General features: G+C 38.8%; 1 protein-coding gene across 1 annotated transcript in view; it reads right to left on the bottom strand.

Annotated features, from left to right (window-relative positions):
- Positions 1 to 15,215, bottom strand: part of Galnt3 (polypeptide N-acetylgalactosaminyltransferase 3) — a 42,528-nt gene extending 27,313 nt beyond the window's left edge. The window contains exons 1-2 of the mRNA XM_090342717.1: positions 14,958 to 15,215; positions 3,172 to 3,795 (exon numbers count right to left, since the gene is read on the bottom strand). Coding sequence (XP_090198843.1) covers positions 3,172 to 3,686 — 515 coding nt within the window. The 5' untranslated portion in view covers positions 3,687 to 3,795; positions 14,958 to 15,215. The remainder of the gene's footprint in view (positions 1 to 3,171; positions 3,796 to 14,957) is intronic.
- Positions 15,216 to 15,594: the final 379 nt, after the last annotated feature.

Genomic DNA, 15,594 nt, shown 5'->3' with positions numbered 1-15,594 from the left:
CCCAAGAAAGTATAAACTTTCCCCATGAAGTCAGATCCTCCTACTATAAATACAGCATGTGGACAATCAAACATTGTTTCATAAATGCAAAGATAAGGAAGTAAATTTTTCACCCAAAGACATAAAAGCTCAACACATTTGAGTTGCTTTCCAGGATCAACAGGTCAGTGAAAGATGTGAGATAGTGGGGATCTGGGAAAGCCATGCTAGAAAGCATCACATATTCTCTTTATTATTTTTGTAACAGTATCTTCATGGAAATGTTCATGCAATTCTTTACTAGGAGACAATCTTTAGGGAGGAATATTTATAGTAATTAAAAAGGAATTTGATTGAGGATAAAGGATAAGAGAAAGAGAAGGGTGGATCTAGTGAAAGTGATTTTGCTCTCTGGTCTTTAATTTCAAAGCACACACCATCAACACATGGTCAGAAGCAAGTCATCACATTCTTTCTCTATTTTTAGAATAAGAGCCAATGATTCATTCTAAATGGAATTTTAGAGAAACTACCAAGGTTAAACTAAAACTCAAACACAAGATGTTTATCTATACTGTGGAATCATAACTAAAGACTAATTCATTACTAAATCTAAGTTCACATTTTCAATACAAAAGGGTTTATAAATCAACTTAAAGTATACATAAAAACTGTAGAAAAACTCCACAGTGTGCTTTCTTATTAAAGAACAAAGGAGGAAAAATGGGTTCAGAATAGAAGAAAGAGGAAAATGATGAAGAGGAGAAGATGAGGAAGAGAACATGGAGAGGAGAAACACCTGATGACCTGTATTTTAACTCTCAGGGAGGGAGTAGGGAGTAGCATTTTGTTATTTAAATAAAAAAATTAATTACCGTAATTTGCCAAGTAATTAATGCAATACTAGTTAAGAATTACAGATGGGCATGGTAGCTCATGCCTATAATCCTAGCTACTCAGGAGGCTGAGATCTGAGGATCGTGGTTCAAAGCCAGTACTAAAGATCATGAGACTCTTATCTCCAATTAACCCCCAGAAAACTGAAAGTGGCACTGTGTCTCAATGCTGGTAGCCTTGAGCTGAAGAGATCAGGGACAGTGACCAGGCCCAGAGTTCAAGTCCCATGACCAACAAAACAAAATACAAAAGAACTTTAAATGCAGAGTACAAAATAATAATAATAATAATAATAAATAATAATAATAATAATAATGTGATCACTGCATTTGTGCAAGGGCTTCCCTGAGTTTAAGCTAGGCTTTATTTGTTTCTCAGAAATACTAATACTAGTTAGCAATTAATCCTGACAAATTGGGGGTAAAAGTGTCATATAATTACTGCAAGGGACAAAATTTCACAGTATGATTTCATAAATTCCACCTTAAAGCAATGAACATGTTGAAGTTATGCTAGAAAATCATTTCACATCACTTAAATAGTGCAATTAAAATAATTTGCTAAAGTGACTGGTGTTTTCTAATCAAACCATTCACAAAATTTGACTTGCAGAAACTGCCCAAACTATCAGTCAATAACTAGGTCTTAGTGTCTAATGAACATGGTAAAAGACAGTATATTTTCAGAAACTGACTTGTTGCTATAGGTTATACTATAGGTTATACTGAAAATAAGAAACAACCCTTCAATACCTTTTTTATTAACACTACTCAGAAATAAGGAAATGACAAAAATGTTAATATACTTAGCAGTATCTCTTAACCAAAAAATGTGGTGACCAAAAAATGTTATTAATATACTCAGCTGATTTTTACTTACTCTGTTATTTATCGTACTAAAAATATTACAACTCATTATGAGATCAAAGTAATTACTATTTCAAAAAACAAAAAGTATAATTACTGGTGAATTTATTTTCAATCAGCACCTCATCCCAAATTAGTTATATGCAACATTGCTTTTGAATCTACTGATGTGAGAAATTACATTGTGCCCTGAGAAAACAACCAGAATATATATTCTGCATTATATATACTACATAGATAGTACTCTAGCTGAATGTATAAACACACACCCATATATATATGTATATATATATATATATATTCATTAACTCATTTGCCTTCTTATACATTCACTTAGAAATGATGAGTAACTTTAGTCTTGGAGTACACAGATTGGTTACAGAATTTTAATCTATATAACTTCCACACTGACTAAAGCAGGTAATCACAAGCATAAGTCAAGGAAACAGAGTAAAACAGTAAATCAGTTCACAAAAATTCTTATCTGCAGGTTTACTACCAAATTAATCTGCTAAATTCAGATAAATATTTTGGCATTGTTTGCTTACTATGTGCCTATCCTGATGGCTAGAGTGTGCTAGAATTCATTTTTCCCTTTGCAATTCAAATGAAGCATTTAAACAACACTTTACAGATAACAAAAAGATTTAAGACACAGAGAAGGTATCAGCAAACCCAAAGGAAAATATTAAACAAATACTGTAGATTTGATACAAACATATGAAAATGACTCAGTGATAGGAATATTGATCTCTTGACAGCTAAAGAGAGCCAGTTCTACAGAGATGAGAATTTAATCAACAAAACTCTGAGGAATAATAGTAGAAACAGTAATGTGAACATTCTCCCTTAAAAGAAAGCTTACAGAACATAGGACATTCTGAAAGATAATTACGCATTGACAAAATCACAATGTCTGTGAGGTAGTCCATAAACGCATAAAATATCTACTAGTTCCAAAATCTTGTCACATTCTTTAACATATCTATTAAACAGCAATACAAAGGAATAGAAATAACTTCCACCTCCTACATTTTCCATAAAGAGTCCAATATTTCCTCCTAGACAGATGAGGAAATTATAGCATTTATGAATAAAGGATTTTCTTGTGTGTACACATCACATCAAAAATTCAGTTTTCTAATTGCCAAGATAACAACAAAATGTCTGTACTGCTTTGCCAAACAAAGATATGGACATTTAGTCTCAATCTATATGAAGCAAACAGGACAGATTACAGATTAAACAGTATTTGCTGAGGGTTTTCTTTCCCTTTTTTTTTTGCCTTTTTCTTTTCTTTTTTTCTTTCTTTCTTATTTATTTTTCCTCAGAGTGACTAAAGTACAAGCCATTTGCTTAATTAAAGCCTGTCCCTGGAAGAAAAAAATCCTATTGGTAAAGAGTAAACAAGGAATATTCTTGAACATACTCAGGAGGTCGAGTGTCAGGTCCAAGATCTCGGTGTAAAGAAATCCTGTCACTTGCAAAAGCATTAAAGCAGTGTTTTCTTTCCCCGCGTTCTTTCTCCTTTTGCTCTTCAGCACTTAAATCAGTTGTCTTGTATGGTTTGCCAGAAGCACCAGGGGCGTTAGGATCCTGAGGTGGGCGGTCAAGGGCTGGTTTCAACTCTGCTGCTGTGTAATATCCTTGCAGACAGGGTCTCTCTCCAACATCAATGTTTTGCCTGACAGGTGCTCCTATTTGCATTTTTGGCATGGCATCTTTAATGTTGTTTACAGCTTCTAGCATTAAGTCAAACATCTTGTTTTTATTTTTTATGTTTCTTTCCATCCTTGATTCCTCCTGGGAATATTGGACACTGACTTCTCTTTGCATTAAGATTAAGACTACTATAAAGAAAAAAACTACTGCACCAAGCCTCCAGAACTTTTTATGGTAATGTCTTTTAATATGCAATTTTACTAATCGCCTTAGGTGAGCCATTCTGACATTAAATGCTTGTTATTTGACCAATAACAGTTATGGTTTCCTCTGTTATTTATATGTTTTATCATAGATTGGTTGGCAAGAGGTTTTCTTTTAATGGCAATACCTACAAACAGAAATGATAAATGGTATTAGTAGCTATTCTTCCCTGCAGACATGGTGAAATGCATACATTTAACTAACAACTGAATAGAATCTATCAACAATGCAGTCTTATGATTAACTCTTGTTTCCCTCAAGGAAATTATAATTCTGGAAGAAAATAATTGTTATAATTAGCTACAACCTATTGGGATTACAAAATATTATAAAGATTTATCTCCAGTAAAAATGTATTTTTGTTGACTTTGGTAATGCCTACTATATGACATATATAAAATACATAATAACAAATATATTTTGAGTTTTATAGAAGAGTATCTTAACTTGACAACTGGTGAGTCAAAGAACTTCAGTGGGTTATATAAAGAAGGGATTCATAGAAAGCAAGGATATACTAACATGAATTGCCAACCATCCATATGTAGTGATCTTTTCATGTAATTTGCCTTTAAACTGTGAACTACTACTCCAGCTAACCAAAGATAAAGTAATTTTATTCAAATAGTATTCACTATTCTCCCATGGATGTTCACATAACAGTGAGTCACTGTGATTCTGACAGAATTGACTTACTCAGTAAGAAAATCAAGAATATTGAATTAATTGTTGTTTATCAATTCTTGTCAATTGCTCCCACAAATACAAAGTCTAATGGCAAAGGGAAAATCATCAGCTTTACTTGAAGTGTCTTAAGGTCAAAACCTTAATATGAACCACCACAAACAAAAGAACAGAAAAGAAAAAAGATACTGACATTGATGACAACCCAAATGAAAGAGAGGCTGACATTTTTCATGAAACTTAAGGAGGATACAATGTGAAACGGAATTCTAGGCTGCCATCAGAAAGAATGACACCTCCCCATTTGTAAGGAAATGGAAAGACTAGGAAAAAAATCATAGTAAGTGAAGTAAGCCAGACCCAAAGGAACATAGGCTCAATGGTTTCCCTCATTTGTAAGAATTAGTACACATCTAGGACTCTCCTAACAGAGGATTACAATAGCATAAAACCTAGGTACATAAGGTCATATCGGATGAGACTAAATGAAAGGAACTCTAGGATATGGAAACAAGAGCTTTATCTTGTGTGATTATTGCTCTTAATCTACTATGTTATTTCTCTTCTCTTTTTTTGCCCTTTGGTTATTCTCATATTGTTACAGTATCTTACCTTGTAATCTGGTATATTGTATATACATTTATTTGTTTATTTGAAATAGGAAAGGGAAGGGGGAAACAAGATTTGGAAGGGGTGGGGTTAAAGAAATGGGGACAAAAACAAGAGAAGGGGTATCAATGTGCAAGAAGTAATATACCCACTATCTGGTGAATGTAACTGTAATCCCTCTACACATTGCCCCAACAATAAAAAAATAAAATAAAAATATAAATACAAAGAAGATACAATGTGAAAAAGTTGCACATAATCACAAACTATTGCCAAGTAATTTGCATGGAAGAAGGGATGAGAAATGTCTGCTATGACTGATGCTTAAACTAACTTTAAAGGACATGTCATTCATAACTAAACTTTGACATTTTATCCACCTTCTCTCCCAAAGTTATCACTAAGTTAAAATAAGAAACTATCAAGTTTTAGAATGGATTCTCAGGCATTTGGTGGGAACTCTGAAGCTGAATGAACAGGCAGAACTTAGCTCTTTATACTATTTCAAATTGGACTGTTCTGTATTCCTTCAGAATGGAAAAACATGGTGTCCACCATGACTCCAAAAAATGCCTCAATTATGGTGGAGATATGGATCCTGATAGAAAACACAATTTTTCTGTAAATTGCCACAGAAAAATAGGCATTAAGCCAAATAAGTAGCTACATATCAACTGTCAGGGGCTGTGTACTTTGATTAAAAAAAATTACATCTAGCTCAGCAACTACATTTAAAATATCTCAATGATTAAGTTTATAATAGTCCATAATCATTTTCTTTTCTTTTTTTTCTTTTTTCTTTTTGGTCAGTCATGGGACTTGAACTCTGGGACTGGGTAGTGTCCTCGAGCTCTTCAGCTCTAGGCTACCACCCTATGCCTTGAGCCACAGTGCCCCTTTCTGTTTTCTGGTGATTAACTGGAGATAAGAGTCCCATGGACTTTAGTGCATGGGCTGGCTTTGAACTGTGATCTTCAGGTCTCAGCCTCCTGAATAGCCAGGATCCAAGATGTGAGCTAGTGTGCCCGGCTCCATAGTCATTTTCTAAGATGCACCTAAGTTCTGCACAAGCCAAACAGGTGAACTAAATGAGAATATTATAAATAGGACAAGTTTTATTTTAAAAGACTGACAATATTCTCTCTCATTTACAGTCTTGAGAGAAGGAGAGGCCTCACAGGATCCTCACTTGAGAGACATTGCAGAGATTTTTTTTCCCATTTGTCTACCCTTTCCAATGGTCAATTAAGAAATTGGAGACAGGAGCACAGGATTGATTTGCAGATCACCTGGGCCCACTGTGAGTCTAGCTCTCTTACTTGACCACTATAAATTGCCACTGTGATATTTGGGAATCCTGAGAAAGCATATAAAAGATATGAGTATGAGCTGAGCGCGGTAGCTGTGGATTTGGGAGCTCACACAAGACTGAAAACTGGATGAGACTGTGAATTTTGTCTTTAACAAGTAAAAAAAAAAGCATGCTAGTAGAGCTAGGATTTTTGCTCATATAGGTGATACTGTAGTACTGCCTATTTCATTCATTAGATGTCATGAAGAGAGGAGTCTCTCAAAGACATTATCTCATATCAGAAATATCTGTAGGCCAATGCTTTCTGATAGTTCTGTGTCCCACCTTCCCATTACAGAGGAAGTACCTGTGTTTTCTTTAGTGGTTAAGTGCTTGCTTCTACTTGGCCTCTGCTACTGTGGGATTCCATTATCTCTACTGAAATCAGGAAGCCAATCTCAATGACCTGCAAGATGTCTTCACGGAAGCAAACATGCCTTTCACTAATGTGTTTCCTAATACCTTAGAGAAAGAAATGTTGTCCAGGCCTTTCTTATAAACTGCAGGTGGGGGATGGGCATGAAGATATACTCAATATATAAGCTCAAATTCCTAAGTATAAACTCATTTCTGTTCATTCAGTGTCTCATCAAAGACCTGAGAATATTAACAGATGGGAAGTACGGAAACTAAGGAGTGAAATTGCTTGCTCAGTGACTGTTAGTTTTCATTCACTTATCTATTACAACTCTATTTCCACCTCTCAACTTCACGTACCCTGTAGAAAAAGTTGGCTGGCTAATATGATCTCTACTGCAATGAGTTAAATTATGTTAGCTATAGTATGTATACAGATAATACAAATAATACAGATAATATAAACTAATTAATATAGATGTATTCTAATTGAACTTTGTTTACAAAAATAAGCACTTACAGATGGTGGTGGCTCATGCCTACAATCCTAACTACTCAGGAGGTTTTGATCTAAAGACTGAGATTTGAAGCCAGCCCAGGCAGGCAAATGTGAAAGACTCTTATCTTCAGTTAACCAGAAAACTGCCAGACATGGAGGCATTAGCAAAAGTGCTAATGATACCCTGAGTTCAAGTCCCAGTACTAGTATTTTAAGAAATGGCATAAGGAAAACTGCAAAAGTGTGGGTACATGTGTAAGAGTGGATAAGAAATAGTAACAGAAGTAGTAAATTAGATAGATAAATATTCTATCTGTCCAAATTAATATATATATATATCTGTCTGTCTCATCTGAATATGTTCCATAGGCCAACACCAGCTCTAGGAATCCCAAAAGGCAGCCAGGCATCCGTGGCTCATGCCTGTAATCCTAGCTACAGAGGAGGCAAAAATTCAGAGGATAAAGGTTTGAAGCCAGTCTAAGTAGAAATATCCACCACATACTCACTATTGAAAATGCCAGCCTCAATAATAGAGTAATTATTAGAATATACCAGCAAAAAAATGTTTACAGGTAGGAAAAAGATCAATAATAAAGATCCAACTTTTTAGGCAATAAATATATACTATAGCTCAATAAAATATATCCAAACTATATAAATAACCAAAACTTCTGATCTGCATACTAAAGTCTACTCCCTTTGTAATGAAACTTTAATTTTAAAGGAAATGCATGTAAGTACTCATATCTTTAGGTTATAATTTCTACTCACATCCATGGTTGGGCTTTGGAACAGTGGGGGAAGGATGATGAATTCCAATTATTGTAGTGCTAAATAAATGGGAGCTGAAATCAGGACTAAAAGGTTTAGGGTGAACTAAAAAAGAGTGCAAAGCAATTACAGGGAAGGAGAATGATGGCACTTGACAAAGATCTGGAGGCAAGAAGAAAATGGCTGTAAAAAATTAAAATGAAGATGACTGGTAAAGCCACAGCCCAGTAATGATCAGGTGAGGTTTACTTGGCAGTAGCTGACTCATGCCAAGCCCTTAGGTCATGTGAAGAGGTGAGACTTAGCCTAAGGGTGTGACAGGCTTTCATCAGGGATTATCATGACCAATAATATTTTGAAAAATATCACTCTGGGTATAATGCAAGAGACCACTACAAAGAAGTGAGAAGTAATTCAGACAGAGGTCATTGTGAAAGTCAAGCAAGAAGCTGGGCCTAGTAGGTTCACTCATCATCCCAGCTTATCAGGAAGCTGAGATGAGGTTCAAAGAAAAATCCAGGAGACTCCATCTCCAGTTAACCAACAAAATGCTGGAATGAAGTTATAGTTCAAGGAATGGAGCAAAAAAGCTAAATTCAAGTCCTGGTACTAGACACACACTTTTGAGTGTATGTGTGCAGGTGTGGGCACAGGTTGCGCCCCCCACACACATACACACATGTACACACGCACATCAAGACCATCTAATAGAGAAAATATATAGATTTCAAAAACCTTTATTTAGGAGGCAAAATTGAAACAGCCTAGCCAAGGATTGGCCAGGGATTTGAAAAATGCTAATACCATTTACCTAATTTTATTTTGTTTTATTTTTAATTTTTAATTTAATCTAACCCAAATCAAATTATAAGTAAAAACTGCTCTCTTTCAGCACCTCACAGTGTCCTGAACTATGACAAACAAAAACTGGGTGACATTTCTACCACACAGTTAACTTTTTCATTTCTAGACCCAGACCAAAAGGCCTCCAAGTAGTATGGAATTAAAAGCAAAGAAACAATAGCAATCCATGTTAAACAAACTTAAATACAGTAAAATGACTTTTCTCATGTCATTTCTGCAACCCTTTTTGACATATGGGACTTACTCATTTATTATTTACTCATTTATTTGTCTTTGTCTTTGGTGATCAAATCCAAGGCTAATTGTATGATAGGCAAGTGCACCAGTTCTCATTTTTGTATGCCTTGCAAATTATCTATTAAATATGTATACACATACACACATACATAAACACACACACACACACACGCGTGCTAAAACAGACTACATTTATATGACATATATAAAATGTTTGACAGAAATATGCACAAAATGGCTGGGAATTTGGCTAGTCGTAGAGTGCTTGCCTAGCATGCATGAAGACCAGGGTTCGATTCCTTAGTACCACATACATAGAAAAAAGCCTGAATGGTGCTGAGGCTCAAGTGGTAGAGCATGAGCCTTAAGAAAAGTCCAAGGACAGAGCTCAAGCTCTAAGCTCAAGCCCAGGACTGGCAAAAAAAAAAAAAAAATATATATATATATGTATATATATGTGTGTGTGTGTGTGTGTGTGTGTGTGTGTGTGTGTGTACAAGACACCCTGCCCAGCTGGGGGCCAATGTTGGAGATCTAGGTAGGGGGTCAAATTTTCTACAAGATGGACATTGAGTCTTAAGAGCTATTAAGTGTTATAGACAGAAGGGAGGTCCTCTCAGCAGTGATGAGGAATGCAAGAGAAATGCTCACAGGAAAAACAATGAAATCTGTTGCTGGGATATGAATTTTTGGCTTATAAACTGTAAATACAGAATTAAGCGGTGGTGGAAACCTTTTAAGGGTTATGGATTCTGTTCAGTGAGCTATGAGTGATTTTATGCAGAGAGGAAGGATAATTCTAGTTTAGATGTTTGTTTCTTGCCAGTCCTGGGCTTGAGCTCAGGGCCAGAGCCCTGTCCTTGTACTTTCTCAAGGCTAGAGCTCTACCACTTGAGCCTCAGCACCACTTCCAGCTCTTTTTTTTTCTATGTATGTGGTACCAAGGAATCGAACCCGGGTCTTCATGCATGCTAGGCAAGTACTCTACCTCTAGGCCCAACTCCCAGCCCTGTTTTTGTTTCTGCAGGGTGGAATTGGGGAAGACAAGATATCTCAATGATATCAGATAGGAGACAAAGATGGTAGCACTCAAGGCTTATTATTGCTAGGGGAACATAAGTAGTAGAGGAATTTGTGGTGATGCTGGTGATAGAGAGGTGAAAAAGATGTAAAATGCTAAGCAAATTCAGTGTTCTAATAGTTTCTCTGTTAGTTTCTGCTATACCAAGACACTTTGAACTGAGTAATTAATAAACAGAAATTACTGTTCCCAGCCTGGACCTGGGAAGTCCTAGATCAAGGCATTGGTTGACTCGATGCCTTGTGCAGGCCTATCTCATTCATGGCTGGTATCTCCTATAAATGGTAAAATAAAATAAAATGCTAATAAGTCCTTTCAGGCTTTATGAGGGCAGAAACTTGATGATAAGCTCATAATCAACTCACAAAGACTATCACCTCTTAGTACCAAAACACTGGGCACTGGATCTCAGCATACGAATTTTTGTGTTTTTTTTGCCAGTCCTGTGCTTAAGCTCAGGGCCTGAGCACTGTCCTTGGACTTTCTCAAGGCTAGAGCTCTACCACTTGAGCCTCAGCACCACTTCCGGCTTTTTTCTATGTATGTGGTACCGAGGAATCGAACCCGGGTCTTCATGCATGCTAGGCAAGCACTTTAACCACTAGGCCAAACTCCCGGCCCCCAGCATATGAATTTGTAGACATTTTCAGGTCAGTTATTGTGGCTGCTAAAATGACCTCTGAACTTCTGGGGTGACACTTGGGTAAGTAGTGGCTCTATTCTCTCACATCATTGGCACCGAATGTGTGAAAACACAGACCATTCTAGATTTTACAAGATGACTTGGTTCATGTACTCAATATAACTCACTGCTTCTGTGGGGCCTAGGGAGGTGTTATGTAATCACATTCAGTACTATTTCTGCAGTGTGAGACATGCCACCAGGTGGGATAGATGATAGCCTCTTTGACAGTTCATTCATGTTTTGCTAACAAATGAGTCACGGAAGTGGTTTTGGATTTCAGAGACTGACTTTGGAATTGTGAATAAGAGAGGGTAAACATACTAATATCTATAGACTGAATGGAGGAAACAGAAGTTTGTGAGGTGATGAGGGCCCAGGTTTATACATATATGAATCTTCCATTATTATGACAGCTGAGAGATGCCCAGCAGGCCGTCAAACAGATAAGCTAATTAGTGTGGACAGCTTGAAACTAAAACAAGAACAGGAAAAATGTGTGCTCAGGGAAATGCTCTGCCAGACACTGGAGCCCAATCCAGAGAATGACTCAACGAAGTTTCATCTAATTTTCAATAGTCATTAATGATCTGGAACTTAGTTCTACTTCTCTTTCCTTCACCATATATTCATGCACTTTTGTCTCTTGTCATTGCTAAAGTTGATCTGAATTCGATGTGGTCATTGGCAGTACATTGTTAAAATCACCCAAATTATATAATACTAATTATTATGGTATTAATCAGATGCAGACCTGGACAGGTAACTGAAAATACTTTTCTTTTTTGTTTGGCTTTTAGACAGACCCATAAAAGATAAGCATTTTTGTACTTTATGTAGCAGAGGACTTAAGATGATTCAGGTATGAATTGGTTCAGTATTAAATATGTAACATTTTCTTTAGGACAAAAATACCTCCCACTGCTCATGTTGAGATTTATGACTTCTAAGAAAGCTTAGTTATCCAATCAGGGCTTCCAAGGTCAAATTTCTATGTTATTCAGGGATCTGATATCATTTCTTAATCTAAGGGTTTTGGGGAAAATTAATTCCTATAATTCATCTCCTTTGTATATTTCACAATAAAGATTTAAACACATAAAACAGTAATAGAATATAAACAAAATAATAGGTAATGGTTTTGTAATAATTATTTCTGTCTTTACAAGAATGATAGCCATAAAACTGCAAATAAAAATAGAGATGGATGTGATAATTATTTCTCTTTCAAACCTTTGTTATGGTTAAAAAAGTCCTCACATTTCTAGACTTTTCTGTCCCAGGATGCACTATAGCATTCTGAGAGCCCATTTAAAATACAATATTGTACAATGAGATTTCATGTGGTTCCTAATGTTTGAGAGTTTAATCTAACACCACATTCTTAAAGCCTCGAGCCTTCCAATAAAAGCTTACTTAGGATTTCAGTATGATTTTGTGAAAAACTAGTTTGGTTTTTGTGTCTGCATGTAAGCACATATGGAATAAGACAATGAGCTACTGGCAGGAAAGATGAATACCATTTCTACACTGTAGGATCTAGCTCATTGTCATGAAGTCAAGCTAGTGCATTGAAGTCAAATTTTTATAATAAAAGAAACATGTTTTAAGGCTAAATATTATTTTGTAAAACTTGTTTCATAATTATATGCATACTCTAGTGCATAGTGTTGAGGCACAGAATGCATTTGTTTTTCTTGGAGTGAAGATTTCAGGGTAAAAATTCTTTTTGAAAGACATAGGTTTTAAAGTATTTTTGAAACCCAAACCCAAAATCTAGACTATTACAAAGTCTGGATGGGAGACACTTGGGGAATAAAAGATGAGCAAACTAAATAATGCTGTCCAAATTGGCAAAAAAAAAAAAAAATTGTGGCCCTGAGTTACCTATAAAGGATTTAAAAAATCTCAAGGCATGTGGTGTGTTCTTTAATATCTTCCTAACCCACCATGCCAGGAAAAATATGACGGCATTCTTGAGTCTTCACAGAACCAACCAGGCACCATTGGACAAGTAAGAATTAGGATAAATCAGAGGTGGACCAAGAATAATGGACCATTCTATAATTACAAAGGCTTTACAAATACATGAAAGGATAAACATCTTACAATGTGGGTGATCAAACATAATGATACAGAAGTCCAGAAACAAGCTATTGAAACAATAATAAAGCTATCTTTCACACTAACTTGTAGGGTGAACTAAAAGCAGAGGATCCCCTCTCAGCTTCAATGTGTCATAAAATGGGATGGACTGGCTGGAGGGGAGTAGAAAATGTCAAGATTACAGTACAATCTAACTTTTTAAAGTCCTCACAATCAGAATGCATGGAATCCCCCTATTTTACAAATAGAAATCAAGGTCCATTAATAATTCAATCAATTAGAACTGATAATTCTCCTGAAAAGAGTAAAGATAATCTGCCATTTGTTCAATAACAAATAAAGATCAATATTCAAAATTGTGGTAACAACACTTGTTCCAAATTTAAGACAGTATTTAATGATTAAAGAAGGCTGTTTTGATGCCATTTTTTAAAAAAATTAGTTACACTTTCTTAAAACCAAATGTGTTGCTTAAGCCATTTTAAGTTAAATATGCAATTTAAAATGTGTTTTAGAAACTAGGAAAGACACAACTCAAGATGGGGTGGAATTAGTATTTATTATTAGAATTTTATGGAAAATGTTGCTTGAAATAATATAAATAGAAAGAGGCTTGGTACAAATAAACTGCTCAGTGTTTAATATGCCCAGTAGATTTCAGTTATTAATAGTAAAAGTTAAATTTAAAGAAAATTGTAGGGTGAACACTGAATCTCATGTATGTTAGCCACAAACTGGAAGAAAAATTACATAATAAAGGCACAGATTCCACACACACACCCCCCCCCCCCCCCCCCCCGTCAGAGCCAGAAATTTTCAAATTCAAATGTAGCAGTTTGGGGACCTTCAACAATAGAATCTGAGGTTAAATGTTTTCATTATGTAGTGTAACTCCTGTGGCAATTTATATTGAGTTAACACATTGTTATATTAACGTGTTTTGTTTTTTTTTCAAAATCAGAAAAACGGGTAACTTGATGGGATTCCAAAACCAGAAAATACTTCTTTGATGACCCTGAAAGAAGGAAATAAAAGTCTTAAGGACAGCGCCAATTCTCTCAGGCTAGCCTCAATTCTCATGCTTTAGCAAAGTCTAATTAGGCAGGAGAGGAATTTGGGCCTGGCACACCCAGGTTCAGACGTGGCAGGATCCTGAAGAAAAAATAAAGTTGTTTCTTTTTTTTCCTTTTGAACCTTTGAGTCATAAGCCACAGGCAAACCATAGGCGCGGTATACTGGTCCTTAAGTCAACAGGTCCTCTGAGGAGGCGAGGTGCGGTTGGTGCATGGCAGCAAGAGCCCACACTTGGGCCAGCAAGAGCCCAACACTTCCCAACCAAACTGGAAAGTGGGCGCAGCGAGGGGCTGGGGCGTCCACCCGGGGTGGGGTGGGGGAAGTGTACGGTCAAAGAAAGTGGGGTGTCCGCCTCCCGACCGCAGAGCCTTCTCCAAACCAGTCGGAAACCATTTAAATGGCTCCGGCCGCCGCGGTTTCCAGCCCAGGACTGTCTGGGGTCCGGCTGGGAAAGTTGCCTGGCGGAGCTTCTCCCTTCCCAGTCCCGGGTTTGGCCCCGTCGGGCACCAGGGAGGGAGGGGATCGGCAACCTGCAGAGCCCAAGTGCAAAAGCTGCCCCCGCCCCAGCCCCAACACACCCTCCCTCTCCTTCCCCGTGTCCCCCAGTCCAGCTTCTCCACCCGGAGGCCATCACCCTCCGCCTGCGCCCCGAGACGTGTCCGGGCCACCGGAGCCGGGTCCCCGATCGGGATCTCCTGGCTAGAGCCTCTCAGCAGAGAGGATCAGGGGACACTCCGTCCCTGCAGAGAGGGGCGACCTGCGTGCCCACCTCCACCCCCACCCTTTCGCCCTCTCCGGAGGAGAGCAACTGAAACCCCCGCTCTCGAGACCTTCTCCAACCGGCCGCCGGACCGCAGCGCGGTGTCCGCCACGTGAAGCCAGGCGGCCGCCCCGCCGCCCCCTCGGACGCTGCCCGGGGGCTCCGGATTCCCCTCCCCGAGTCCGGCCTCGGCGCTAGCCCGCCGACTTACCGGGCAGGTGGGAAGGGCTGGGCGGCTGGACGCTTGGACGTGGGCCGGGCTCCAGGTGCAGGTGGCGGCGAGCGACTCCAGTTGCTGTCGCTACAGTTGCGGGCTCAGTTGAGCTCCTCCTCCGCCACCGCCTCCTGCCTTCCCGCTGGGCCTCCGGCGTTGCCAGGAGAGGCCGAACTGAGGCTCCGCTTCCTCTGGGAGTCTCCCAGGTGAGCTGCAGCGGGCGACGTCGGCAGGGGCGAGGCCCCCGTCCCGCGCCTGCGCGCCAGCCTCCGGCCCCGCCCAAGTCCTACCTGAGCGCTCCAGGTGAGCCGCGGAGACCGCGCTCGCGCGCGCTGGATTGCGCGGGGGCGCGAGGCCCGGGGGCGCCGTCAGGGCAGAGCGCCGCGACCGCAGAGAGCGCTGCGACCGCGCGGCCCTGCGTTCCGCGGGGCGCGGTGCTGCGGGTCCCGCGCGACTCCTGCCCAGCCGCCCGTGTAGCATGGGAAGAAGCCCGCCCTGACCTGGTGGCCGTGCTCACCTAAGTACCCGGAACACGATCTGGGTCCTGGGGAACCAGATCGATATTTTGTCCCAACACTACTTCCCTCCCTCGTGGGTTTGTCAGAATGAAAGAGTGCCCTGTCCCCAGGACTAC

The sequence above is a fragment of the Megascapheus bottae genome, chromosome 12 (genome assembly GCF_031878675.1).
Source record: "Megascapheus bottae isolate mThoBot1 chromosome 12, mThoBot2.hap1, whole genome shotgun sequence".
NCBI lineage: Eukaryota > Metazoa > Chordata > Mammalia > Rodentia > Geomyidae > Megascapheus > Megascapheus bottae.
This window is presented reverse-complemented; position numbering and strand designations above follow the sequence as displayed.